We start from the raw sequence: 14,028 nt of genomic DNA, 5'->3' as shown, positions 1-14,028 counted from the left end.
TTTAGGAAAGACAGGTGATCACTGGGCAGTGACACTGACAGATGGGTCACTCTGGGGTCTCTGCAGTGGTCATGGGACTCTGGGCTCCTGTGGTAACCCCACAGCTACAATTGGATTGCAGACATATAAGGAAACATACATATAATAGAAAGCTGGTGATGGTCAGGGGAGTGCTGGCAGGAGCATGATGTCCTAGTGTCAACAGACAGTGTCACCAGCTGAACTGTGTTGGATGTGGCTGTGCACGCTGCCCAGCAGAGGGGGTGCCGTCAAGAGGGAGGGGCCTGCTGGGCATCGGTAGGGGTGGAAGACCACTCCTGCTTACTTCTGTATTGTAAGCTTGAACTCCACTTTCCCTTCATACGGGTCATGGGGATTGTCGAAGGTCACATGGTCTGCCAGGATCTTGCACACGATGAGGACTTCTGTGTTCTTGGGGACGTTGAGAAGCTTTGCTGCCACCAGAGGGTTACTGTAATGGGGCTGAAGTGGAAGTGCAGGGGAATGAGATACTTGGGGGAAAATAACCCTAACGTTAAGAAAAGCAAAACTAACTGAAGAAGGGAAGCGGTAGGCATAAAGGACTCTCTGTGAGTCTATTTTGAGGGAAGGCCTGTTTGGCCCAAAGGAGCTCTTGGATCACAGAGAGACTGGCTTTTGCCCACAGAGCAGGTAGGATAGGAGTTCTGACAATAGGGGATACAGGATGTGAAGGTAAAGTAGGGGGAAGCACACAGTGCAGAGGATGCTTTGGAGATGTTCATAGATGCTCGGAAGATGTGGGAGACCCTGCACTGTAAGGGAATCAGTTTGGTATTCACATGTGAGGGGGAAGAATTTCTAGGTAGAAAAAGAATTGTCCTGGAGTGGCTAAGTCTTGTCTTTCTTTTGTTTATTTTCCTTGTTTCTTGTTTGTTTTTCCAAAATAAGATCTCACACAGCCCAGACTGACCCTGAGCTTGCTACGGTAGCCCAAAAGACCTTAAGCTCCTATCCTCTTGCTACCACCTCCCAGGTGCTGGGATTACAGGTGTGTCCCCTTTGTTCTGCTTTTGCCTTTTTTTTTCCTTTTTTAATTGAAAATGGCTTTCCTGTTGCTAAGTAACCTAGCAAGTGCATTGGGGCCGAGCAAAACAGACCTACCTGGGCTTTCTTGCCGTAGTAGGGGAAGTAGTGGAGGCTGAAGGTACCATTGGGTGGGTAGTACTCGACCTGCAGGGGCTCAGTGTACTTCTGGGGATGTCGGTGATCATCCTGAGGAGGAGAGACCGCAGCTGAGTCTAGGAAGCACTGCGGCACGTGCTCCTTTGTGTCCAAGTACACACGTGAGCTATGTGTGTACCGTGTGCCAAGCACTGGTGGCAGTGCCAGCGATCCCAACAAAACTTTGCATGTCAGAGCGATAGGGTCGGCCTTGCACTGGCCAGCTTTCATAGTCAGGCCTGAGAGCCTGGCAAGGACCCAGTTCCTCAAAAGGCCAAACCTCAGCCACTTCCCACCCCACTTATTCCATCTGAGAGTCCCTGGTGAGTGGTGGAATCGGGGAAACTGTGTTTGCTTATTAGCGTGTGAGATGAAAGCTGGGAAGACCAAGGGCTCGTTTGCCAAAGCCAGGCTCGGGGTTGGTGCAGTTTTCTGGATTAAGTGTAAACACATGTTCCTGGGAGGTATTTCCTGCCATTGTTGGAGTCAGACCTGCCCAACGGGTAGCTCACATTCATCCAGGAACAATGACCTCTCAAATCTAAGGTCTGCTTGTGTATGGCCACAATCACTTAAAAAAATGAAGAACAAACACCTGACGCCCTAGGGACAGAGTTCTGGGGAGACAAATGTTCCTTGGATCACTCCTGGAGGTACCCTTTTGACATGTCAGTCAGGGCTCAGCATTATAAGCAAACCTTGGGAAACATTTAGTGAAGGTAAGTTTAGTATTCAATATTGTACTTAGTCATTTTGTAAGAGATTAATGCCACCTAAGTAGACATACTAAGCCCCATTAAGCAACAACGCTGTTGGTGGTCTGGAATATTTTTATAAATAAAAACTATAAACAGTGTGGGGGTAGGATGGCGAGTCACCCACATCGATGCCAGGCTTTCTGAGTGCTGCGCAGACCTGGTGATGGGGAGCCCCGGCTACAGCATTATTGCACTGTGGCATCCAGACAATGCCTGACAGGTGACAGTTGGCACGTGCTCAGGCTTAACTCTGGTCCCCTCCCTCAACCTCAGCTGTACTCACCTGGAAGGTGCAGTCCACTCGAGGGGCTGTGTTGTTGCTGGGCAGGAACTTGACAATCTGGAAGAAAGGCTGCGATGTACCCCGGTGTGCAGGTGGGTACTCACACGTGCTTCTGAGCCATCGCCCTGGGGTACTGTGGTGTAGGAGAGCAGCTGACAGCAGCAGAGCATTCGCGTCTGCTGTGGTGATGTCTAGCAGCCTTCCTTGCTGCAGAATGGGTCTGCCTACCGCTCTCAGTGGGGTCCCCAAAGCTTCACACTCCTTCCCTAGACTTCTTGAGCCTCAGCCACTGTCTCCTGAGCTCTCTCTGAACAGGACCTGCCTTTGGCAGGAGCATCATCTGCAACTTGAACAAGTACAGCCCTGATCACACCCCGCTCACCAGGTAGCTCTGGGGAGACCTTCCATGCTGTATAGCTTTGTGGTGGGTTCAGTGCCTGCGTGTGTGACTAACACCTTGTAGAATGGAAATGGACAGCAAGGTTGACTGGGTCTTCACCTGCCACTTGGTCCTCCGAAGAGTGACCCCGAGCCCCTATTGCCTGAGTGCCACTCAGCTTGACTGCATTCCTTCCTCTTGCTTACGGTGCCTCTGTTCTTAGGGCGTTGGTGGGACTTACTGCCACCGGCTTCAGATACCACAGAAGCCCCAGTGATTCCTATAGGACTAACCCTGAAGGACTCCTGTTTTGGGGGCAGGAGACCATGTAGAATGCCCCAGCTCCTCCCAATCTGAATCCACAACTCAAGGCCCTGCTGGTGAAGAGATCTCCTTCATTAGCTCTGTGTCGTGTTTATACAATATTTATAGTTATAAGGCTGCAAGACACTGAGTAGAAAATTCTAGACTTGTATTTAAGAGCTGAGTGTAATGAATATGAGGCATGATAAAGGGCCGAGGACCCATCGTTAAGTGTGAGGAGGGGGTTCCTTACCACTCCAGGGCCACCTCCAAAGTGGGGCCTTGACACTCACCCTGTTCATTTTAATAATGAAGCAGGGCTTTCCCTCCTCGAAGCCGAAGCTGGGGTCCACCAAGCCCGAGCAGTTCTGCAGCATGTTTGCAGTGAATTTGCAGGAGAACTTGGTGTGGTTTGGAGCTGCAAAGCTCTCCTGGAAGAAGTACTTTTCAGAGGTACAGTTGATGCTGTCCTGCTGGGATGCTGGGGTGTAGCCTGTAGAATATGCGTCTTCTCATCAGCCAGCCCCATGCTGTCCAGGGAGGCCGTCCCAAGACCCATCCCCACATTGTCTGTGGAGGAGATCCTGAGTCCCCAGCCCCACACTATCCATGGAGGAGGTCCTGAGTCCCCAGCCCTACACTATCCGTGGAGGAGGTCCTGAGTCCCCAGCCCCACACTATCCATGGAGGAGGTCCTGAGTCCCCAGCCCCACACTATCCATGGAGGAGGTCCCGAGTCCCCTCTTAGACACATTGCAGCATTCGTGTTCCCCCACCTGCTAAGAAACTGTGGAGGATGTCTGTGAGGCCAGCCCAGGAGGTGTTTTCAGAGACGTTGTAGGAAATCTTCAGCCCTCTGTCTCCGTACACATCAGGTCTCAAGGTTACCCCTGGAAGGAAAGAGCACCTCCTTGATGGGTTTCTCCAAGTGCTCACGTCTACTGAGCCTCGGGCCCCGAGGCTGTCCAGTCTCACACAAGTCCCAACCACAGGTAGATGCATCTGCCATGGAACCAGTTCTTCACCCTCCTGGGTGGGAGCTGCAGGACAGGCACCCTCTAGTCAACAGGGCCTCTGAGGACACAGGTCCTGGGGCCCTGCCCTCTGCAGAATACAGTACAGTGGGCACAAAGCTCTGTCCTGTCCCCAGGACTCTGGATGCCCAGACCCAGTAATAGTGCTACATGCCCCACAGGGCACTCTGGGTCTGGGGAGTCATGAACAGGATTGGTGCAGTGGGGGCTAGCCTCTGGGGAGTGCTCCCCACTGCCTGTGTGTGGGTGTCTAGGGAAAAGGAATCTAAACACACATCAAGTTTTTCACTTGGGAGCCAGCATAGTGGCCCATGTCTTTAATCCCAGCACTCAGAAGGTAGAAGCCAGCCTGGTCTACAAAGAGTTCCAGGACAGCCAGGGCTGTCTCAAAGGAAAAAAAGAAAAAAAGGATTTTCACTTGGGTGCTGGAGAGGCGGCTCACTGGCTAAGAGCACAGGCTGTTCTTCCACAGGACCCAGGCAGGTTGGATCCCCAGCACCCACATGGCAACTCCTAGCTGTCTGTAACTCAAGTTCCAGGACAAACTAGGCACACACTTACAGGTGTACAGACAGACACACAGGCAAAACACCCATGGGCATAAAAAAATACCTCTTTATTTGTGCTGCAAAATAGCTCAGCAGGTAAAGGTGCTTGCCACCCAAACTTGATGACCTGAATGTGACGCCTGGAGCCACACAGGAAAGAGAGAACCAACTCCCGAGGGGCTGTCTTCTCATGGCACATGTACCGGGGTGTGTGCGCCCACACATGTACACCCGCGCACACAAGTAAACAAAAATGTAAGAAATACTTTTAAAATACTGCGCTGGTTCTAATTAAATACAAACTCATTGTAATAAGCTAAATGGAAAGGGGGCGTCACCGAGTTCCTTGCTGTCTGCTACCCACCTGCCAAGTATTGCCTTGGTTCTGCCAACAGATGGGATGTAAGGGGTTCAAGCTCATGGTGCAGACTCATGCACAAGTGGCCTGGAGCCACCCTGCCCACCTCTGTCTTTTTCTAGTGCTGGTTTACTCCCCTCTCCCTTTACATGAAGTCACTCATTCTTTCCACAAACGTCACACGGCCTTTGTGGGGAATAATCCCCACTGTGCTCATTCTGTTTATGTGAGCCAGGGCTTTGCTGGTTTATGGGTGTTGTGAAAAGAATGGTTGTACAAGATTTCAAGGGTAAAGGACTTGAGTTTCATGTTTCTCAGCCTCAGATGGCAGGGTCTCCTCTCTCCTCTCATCAGTCCCAGTGATTACTGAGAAAGGGGGAGTTTCCACCCCAGATCTTTTTCCTAGAACCCCCAGACATGCTCCCTGCCTGCAATCTCTTGTGTGTTCTTCCAGATACTCCCCTGTGTGCATAGGCATATATATGAATGCACAGGCTTCTTGTCCCAGTAACCCTCCCTCCTAACCCCCTTTATTACTTAAAGACAAAATCAGTCTTTACAATTTGGAGTCATTGTCCCTATTGGGAGGCTGTGGGGCTCCTGCCCTCAGTGTGTGCAGGGGAAGGGACTGTGCTGTGTCCCGTTGTGTGCTGCCCCAGGAGCGTTGCTAACACCCTCCTGATAACTTACCCGGTGACTTCAACTGGTCTTGGTAGTCTGGGGTGTAGGGGTCGATGGTCTGCATCAGCACATAGATGCACAAGGCGAAGAGTCCCGTCATGACCACATAGAAGGCTGCGTAGTAGAGGCTGATCCACACTGAAAAGAGAGTTGGAAGTAGCAGCCTCAGCTGTGACAATGCACACAGCACAGCCCGCGGCTCCCTTCATCTCCAGTACAGAGCACAGCTGGCGCCATGCAAGGCACTCAAGTTGCTGCGCCATCAGCACCTCTAATGAATTCTAGAACTTTCTCATCTAATTGGCATCTCCTGAGCTCTTTGACAACCTCTTACCCTTACTTTCTAGTCCTGAAGCTAGCTGTCTACTCCATCTCTGGTCGTCGTTGTCATCACCATCATCATCATTGTCATCATCGTTGTTGTTGTTGTTGTTGTTGTTGTTGTTGTTGTTCTTGAGGGGGCGGAGGAGGAGGAGGCGGCGGAGGAGGGGGAGAGGAGGAGGAGGAGGAGGAGAAGAAGAGGAGAAGAAAGAGAAGAAGAAATGAGAGAAGAAGAGAAGAAGAAGCCTAAGAAGACGACATACGGCACATACTCCTCTCTGCATCTCTTCGTCTTTTCTTTCTTCTCTTCTTCTTCTGTCCTTCTCTCTGTCCTCTTCCTCTTCCTCTTCCTCTTCCTCTTCCTCTTCCTCTTCCTCTTCCTCTTCTTCTTCTTCTTCTTCTTCTTCTTCTTCTTCTTCTTCTTCTTCTTCTTCTCACAAACAGAACTACAGGGCATGTTCACGGCCTTGTGTGGGCTCCTGTCACTTCCCCTGCATCTTAGTGCCAACTATGTGTGCTTGGTGCACTGATCACTGTAACTACAGCTACTGTGGCAGGGTCCCAGAGCCTGTTCTGTACCCTGAAGTTGCTTCCCACACTGCAGGAAGGAATAGAGGGAAAGGCAGCTGTTGGCCAAAGTGACCGCCAGTGCATGGTTGCCTGGGAAGGGCCATGGCTGAGCATACCTGGATTGTGCTCTGAGGACCTGCCAGGTACTTGCCCTGTGTCCTGTGGAGAAGAAGGTTAGCGGACATGCTGGGCAGGCCCAGCTCCTGTAGTTCCCAGCCCCTGATGCTCAAGCATCAATGGAAGGAGATGTTCCCACCTAGGTGTGAGCCGGGATTCACAGACTCCTGAAGCCCCCTTTGATGATGTTCCTTTCGAGCCAGATCCTAGGGACCACAGCTCTCTGGGGGCATGGCTTTGGACTTGGGCTACTGGGAAGTCCTCACAGCCGTGTTTTGAATGATTTCTAGTCATGGGAGCCACTGCCAAGAAACATAATGCCAAAAAAGTGTCTCTGTGCTGTCCATGACTCTGGTCTTCCTGGGAAGGTCTCTAAGAACATGGGATGCTCCTTCCAAATGCATGATGTGGGTGTGGCTTTCTCCCAGTAAGTCTTTCTTCAGTGACCCAAAAAGTCACTGAAGGGCAAGACCAAGTCAGTGGGGACAGAGATGGTGGGGAGGTCACAGACTGGAGGCCAGCTATGGCTTGACAAGGTGTCCCTGGACAGCCAACACAGCAGTGGCCTATCTCAGAACTGTAGTTCCACGAAGACCTTGTCCTCTAGTTGGGTTTGGCTGTGGTAGTGGCCAATGACTGTCACTGACTGCCAGGGGATTGTTAAGGCTGTACACACACTAAGGGGTGATTGTCAGGGGATTGTCAGGGTTGTACACCCACTTAGGGGTGGATGCCCAAGCATGTTTGGGAAGGGCCAAGAGAGGGGGATTTTCCATTGCAGGACTGACAGGGCCACTACAGGCTTCTATCTGATGTGGCTTCTGTCTGACTCATCTACCCTCCTGGGACCTGAACTGCCCACAGATAGAATCTTGGCTTCATTTGCTACTTGTCCATCCTGCCTCACAAACCCTCTTCTGACTATTCAGCTCATGGGTGTGAGCCAGGGCTCAGCATCTCCCAGGTGCAGCTGAAGGATGCCAACCTGGCTACCGTCAGACTTGGTTCTCCAAGGGGGCAATGCCATGGAATCTCACATGAGAGCTACTAGTGGTAGGAGTTCCATGTCACACACAGAGTGTGACCCGGGTGGCACAGTATGCCCCAAGTCACTGAGACGTCAGCTGTTCTCAGCCTGTGGGCTTCAGCCCCCATTTCCTCTAAGTACCTCATGTGCCTCTTCCCCTAAGAGTAACTTGTCCCTTTTTTTTGTTTCTATCATTTCACTTGGCTTTTGCTCTCTTTAGCCACCAGACACTGAGGCCAGGTCCTCTGGTCAGGCTGAGAAACCATTTCAGAAAGTTCTGAGTGGCATTACAGTCATCAAGAAGGCTTGCAGGAGACTTGGCTGCTAGAAGAACCTCCTGAGAGGATGGCTGACAATCCCATCATCTACCCCAGAGCCCCATCTGCTGTCCCTTCTTCAGGTGACCTACTTCCTGGGGTGGCCCCAGTACTAGCTCTGCTTCTGTGTTTCCCACTGGTATATGGTATCTTCCTGTTACCTCCCTACTCTGGAATTGATTGCATTTTCAATACAGCCACCATTGGGAAGTCTCAGGGTCTTGAGGAGGATGCGTCCTCCTTCTACATGAACAGTGTATGCTTCTCATGTGATAGCATGTCCAAGCTTGGCTGAGACTAGCTGAATTGTTGCAGAGTTGAGTCATTAGGTACCACCCTCTATGAGTCTACTCTCATCTCAGTTCTCAAGGCCCCTGAGATGGGAGGTAAAAGGGCAACCAAAGTAGCCTTTAATTTGTGCACAGACATGAAGGATCTTGGACGGATCCCTCATGAGGCTGCTGGGGGAACCCAAAGGAATAGTGCCCGGGGCTGCCATCTAAGGAGTAAGGTGGCACACATCCTATATTCCCCAGTGATGTAGTCTTGCAAAATCCTCACTGCACCCACCCCTCAAGCTCTGTCTGTAACTCCCATGTCCCAGAGAGCCTGAGGGCCTTCACTTTTGGGGGTCTCAGGAATACTTCCTGCTTGTGGAAGAATACTCCATGAGGGGATGTCCTGAATAGATGCACAGTCTTCCAATCTATGAGGACCTTTCTGTTCCTATGGTGGCCCCAGTAGGAAGGGTTCCCCAGGTAGCCACAGGGCAGCCATAAAAAAGGGACTCAGTGGACATACCTCTCTAGCCCACCTTGTCCATCCTTGAGAATGACAGCGGCACAGGCCACTTCAGATGCAGCCTGGAATTCATGGAGGTCTCCAGATATGCCCAGCATGTTACAGTCATGGCAACTCTCACAATAGAACAAATCCACTGAAGTAAATCCCTGCCTCCCCAATTATCTGAACAAGAAACTACCATAACTTGCTATAACTTAAAAAATATTAGTTTCAGAAAGAGCTTTAAAATGATGCTTCAAAATCATGGATGAAAAGTTGGGGCCCATCTTGGACCTGCTTTGCAGGTATTCTGGAATCTGAGCCTCAGGGCCATCTGGGGACCCCGGCCTCCTGCAGAGGTGAGGCATGGCCTGCAGTGCGTTCCCAGGTATCCCAGCAGGGCCTGAGTCCTGCTGGCTGCTAGTTCTCTGCCTCATCCCATGTCCCCCTTCACATGGCCCACACCTACCCCACCGGGCTGGGGTGCGACCCAGCATCTGCCCTGTGTCCGAGTTCCAACAGTAGTGCCGGAATTCGGCCATGCGCTGGCTGCACGACTTCTTCTCCTGTAGGGCTGCCATGTCCTCTCCTGCTGGCCTGGACTGGGCCCAGGGAGCCTCCTCTGAGGCTTATAGTCTCCCCTGCCTGAGGCCAAAGGCATTGGAGCCAGCTATCAGTTCCCCATTATCACTTCTACAAACACAAGGGAAGCTTGGGGCCTGCCGGATATCTGCCCTCTACTGTCCCAGAAGTCAGTTGGTCCTTGGTATGTCCTTGGATGACAACTTAATCTCCCCTGATTAAGTTGAAGGGAAGTGTTTCTGCTAAGAACAGCCTTCCAGGTTGTGCCTCAGCTCTCCTTCAGGAGGGAAAACACAAACTGGCACGTTCCAGGTCAAACGTCGCAGGCCTGAGATCTGCCATCTGGCCACTCAGGTCTCTTGGACTGCTTCTTTAAGACCTTTAACTGCTTCTTTAAGACTCCCCTCCTCATTAGGGTGGTAGAGAAGTTGCCTGAAGTGTGCCCACAACTTCCTGGAGTGGTCCTACAGGCCTGTCTTTCTCAAGATGGTGGTCTGGGCAGAGTCAACAGGAACGTCAGAGGGAACTGGGTAAACACAGTGAAGGACAGCATTGGGCAAAGGTGGAGGCGCTGTCAGGGAGGGCGCCTGTCTTCCAGTCTCTGCCATGAGGATAATGCTTTCCTGCCCTTTGCTGGAAGTAGGACCAGAGCACCATTAAGATTCCTTGTGTGTCTGCAGGGAGAATCCCACTCCCAGGATCTGGGGGCGCTCCTCGGCTTTGTTTCTTCTGTCCCAACTTCTTGTTGTTGAGGTTCTGATGTTGAAGCTGCTGGGTGGAGCCTATGTGGTTCTCATACCCTGATGGGCTGCTGACAGTTGGATGCCTGCAAAGGTCCACTCAAGAGTGTTCGTGGATAACACACGAGGGCTACAGATGCGGGCTGGCTGTCCCCACCCGGCACTCTAGAGCTGTCCCTCAGCCTCTGTCCTGTGTGGCAGATGGGAAAGGCTCCCCAAATGCTCTGAATGCACAACCAACTCGAGTTGAAAGCAGCGTCCCATGGCCAGGTGTCTACTGAAAGGGGAGGGTGGGCCAAGGAAGGGGGACATGTTCTATACCTTTCCAAGTGTACTTAGGACAAAGCCTGGCCCATGTGAACGGTCACCACCAGGAATTCATTATTGTCACATCTACGCAGGCTTTCCCTCCTAGTTACTGCGTAACCAAACTGGATTCTTGGGAAGAAGAACAATCCTGATAAGCCGTTGACTTTCATTTTGCGCAACCCATCCCCCCCAATATGATTTAGTTGCCTGCGAACAGACAATGCTGACATTTAAAAAGGATTTACATGCTTGTAGCCTGGATGCTTCTACCTTCTCAGAGAAGCAGCCCTGTGCATTCCCTTTGTCACAGACCCTCTCACGATGTTAGGATTGCAAAGGCAAGAGAACAGCATGAGATCTCGCTGCTCACAACCCATGGGTCCAGGGCCTATGTGTTGGTACAAGACGGTGTCTGTACCAAAATGGGGCCCATCTTACATGGACCTGGATCCAGATGTGCAGGGTCTGGAAATTGCCTGTAGGTCTGGAGCCAGATGTGTGGGCACCTGAAGATGCCTGTGGGGCTAGAGCTGGCATGTGTAGACCCAAGCCTGCAGATTGGCCAAGAGGGCCCTGAACGCATCTGAGCACCTAACCATCACCTGTTAGTGGGCATAGAAGTGCTCTATGTGCAAACAAAACGTGAGCTATTTCTGAACCTCATTGAGCTCCATCTTTCCACCTCTGAGTTTCTGGACCACACACAGATCGTCAGAGTGACCTGACCATGTGCCTGTAGGAGCAGGGACAGAGATCTTGGTAGACGGTAGTTTTCCCATAGTGCACTCCGGGAACACAGAACTGGGTGCCCTACCGAAGAGCTCCAGAAAAAGGAGCCCCAGACTTCTACCCCACCTGGCAGTTGTGAAACCCCCCCTCCTCCACACATGGTGTTAGTGGCCAGCATAAATTTCACAATGATTTTGTGGTGTTGAAAGGGGACTGAAGACATTGAAGACATGTGCAGTGGTTGAGAACACGGACTGTTCTTACAAAGGACCTGGGCTCGGTTCTCAGCATCCACATGGCGGCTCACAACCATCCATAACTCCAGTTCCAGGGCATTTGATTTCCTCTTCTGATCCCTATGAGCACATGTAGGGCACTTACATACATGTTGGCAAAATACCCAAACACATGAAAGAAAAATAAATCTTTTTTAAAAAGTGTCTGAAGAAAAGAATGACCAAGCCAGAGTCCCATGTCTAGAAAAAAAAAATCTTCAGAGCTAAGGGGAAATTTTAGACATTGTCAAATGGGGGAAATTAGAGAATGTGCTGCCAGCAAACCTGCCTGAGAGGGTGGCTAGAGGGCTCAGTGGTCATGCCACTGGGTCTGGGCGGAAGTCTAGACAGGCTCTAGTGACTTCATGGGAAGCCACCGACGCTGTGCTTTGTCCTGAGCCATAAGCAAATGGAATCTTTGTTCTCCTGCCTCCTCATTTAGCTTCAGCTACGGTTTGTGCTAGGGTAACCTTCTGGGCTCCGTGCCTTTGGCTGTTGGAGAGAAGTAGGAAGATTTTAGGGCAGTTCTGGGACCTTTTCAAGCTGAATGCAGAACTCCCTTGAAGCTGTGTTAGCTACAGACCCATGGGAAACAGAAATGGATAGTGGACAAAAACCAAGGATGACTGTAAAGCCAGAGTCCAATCGAGGCAAAAAAAAAAAAAAAAAAAAAGAAAAGAAAAAGCCAATTGATGGCCCCAGAAATCCGCTGACTCAGCAGTGCAGCCAGCGATGCAGGCTTCTGGGAAGGGAGGCTCAGTGACGATGAGACATGACCTCTAATGACTCCAAATTTCCACTGGACTTTGACAAGGAGGGAAAAGACCCAAAAAAGCACCTGCCTCTACCAACTCCTTCCATTAAACAGGAGCAGGCACCACAGAGAGAACACAGGACATTAACAGGGTATCTTAGAGCTGGACTTCCTTCCCCATGCCCAGCTGCACCCTTCCTGGTTATCATCCACAGGACTCTAGGTCAGCACACCCAGAGATGCTCACACGTCGGGGTTTACTGCAGCTGTATTCCCAACAGCTGAGCTACAGGAGCAGCCTAAGGGCTCAACAGCAGAGGAATAGTTAAAGAATATATGAGATTTTTTTTCAGACCCACACACGTGCGTGTACGCAAACACGTACATAAGTCCCTGACAGCACAACACAAATTTCCTCCAAAAAAGAGAGTGTGCGCTGGGGTGTGGCCCTGGGTCTGACCATGGTGGAACTTGGAGCAAAGTATACTAAAAATTTTTTTACCTTGAGATCTCCTGCGAAACACAACACAGGAACATTAGGCTTTCATCATACTATTTCTATGATGTTTTTTGTTAATAAAGTAAAATTTCAGATTATTTGTTCACAAGGTTTATGGTGTGTGTGAGGGACTGTGTGTGTGTTTATAAAGTGCATGTGAGTGTATGTGTATTTATTGTGTGTGTATGTGCGTGTGTATGTGTGTGTGCATGTGTATGTGTGTATGTGCGTGTGTATGTGTGTGTGTGCATGTGTATGTGTGTGTGTGTGTGTGTACACGTGAACATGTGCAACTTTGTGGAGCTGGTTTTCTTCTTTTGCCCTTACATTTCAACAAATGGTGCTGAAGTAGTTGGACCTTCATTGGAAAAAAAGCCTCAACTGTATCTCCTACCTTTTCCAAAAATGAACTCAAAGTGGATCATGATCTTGAATGTAAAGTGAAACTCCAACCCTCAGGAGAAGACAAGGACAGAATCTGTGAACCTAGGGTTAGCCAAAGAGCCCTTAGATTCAACACCAAGAAAGGAATCCATAAAAAGAAACCTGTAAATTGGACAGAACCACTTCTGCCCAATAGATACAAAATAGAAACAAAGCTATTACGAGAAACGTGAAAATAGAGGGGAGGGGAGCTATTTAGGAAGGAAATCAGTGGGAAGAGGAGGGGAAACCAGAGAGTAATGGGGGAGGGAATATGTTCAGAGTACATTATGCATGTATGAAAATGTCACAGAGAGACTCATTGTTTTGTACAATTAATATATGCTAATGAAGAACATTACCAGGGCAGAATGGCCAAACAAGGAAGCTTCCAGTCCTGTCAAGGATGTGGGTATCCGGCTTCAATGGCTGCTGGTGGGAATGAAAGACAGGCACATCCCTGGACAGTTGTTTTTAGAGCAAACACATAGCTGCCCAGAATTACACTCTTGGACATTTATCCCAGAGAAGTAGAAATCCACAGACAAAAATACAGTAACATTTATAGTAGCATTGTGTGTAACAGCCCAAACCTGGAGAGAATACCAAATGTCCTTCTCTGGATGTCTGGTTAGATCATGGAGCATCTGCATGGATCATGGACCAATAGTCAGTCACAGGAAGGAAGGAGCTTGCTGTGGGCACCTGCCTCCACTTCTAGAGAATTCTCTGAGAGGGAAAAGCTAGTCCCCCAAAGGGCCCGTGCTCACACAGCACACTTGCAGTAGTACAGAGAGTGGACCTGTGGGTACCCGGAGGGCTGAGGGTGTGGGAAAGGCTTTGTCTACAAAGGACAACTCAGGGGTCCTGGTGCCATGGGTACCCTGAATCTAATACTCCTGTGTCAGGTATCTGCTATTACTGTTGAGGGACACCTCTCCTTATTTCCCCTCATTTTCTCACCACCCCTCAGCTGTGTGTACTCTGTCATTACCTCAAAGGATTAGATAACAAGGATACGCAGAGATGAGTTTG

General features: G+C 50.2%; 1 protein-coding gene across 1 annotated transcript; it reads right to left on the bottom strand.

Annotated features, from left to right (window-relative positions):
- Nucleotides 1-321: 321 nt before the first annotated feature.
- On the bottom strand, nt 322-9,263 carry Atp4b (ATPase H+/K+ transporting subunit beta). Its single transcript, XM_038328866.1, has 7 exons — nt 9,152-9,263; nt 5,557-5,685; nt 3,703-3,816; nt 3,220-3,419; nt 2,245-2,301; nt 1,144-1,254; nt 322-483 (listed from the first exon to the last, which is right to left on the bottom strand). The coding sequence occupies exons 1-7, from the start codon at nt 9,261-9,263 to the stop codon at nt 322-324; spliced, it is 885 nt and encodes a 294-aa protein (XP_038184794.1).
- Nucleotides 9,264-14,028: the final 4,765 nt, after the last annotated feature.

This window comes from Arvicola amphibius, chromosome 4, assembly GCF_903992535.2.
Source record: "Arvicola amphibius chromosome 4, mArvAmp1.2, whole genome shotgun sequence".
In the NCBI taxonomy this organism is placed as follows: domain Eukaryota; kingdom Metazoa; phylum Chordata; class Mammalia; order Rodentia; family Cricetidae; genus Arvicola; species Arvicola amphibius.
Note: the sequence above shows the minus strand (reverse complement) of the source record. Positions and strands in the feature narration are given on the sequence as shown.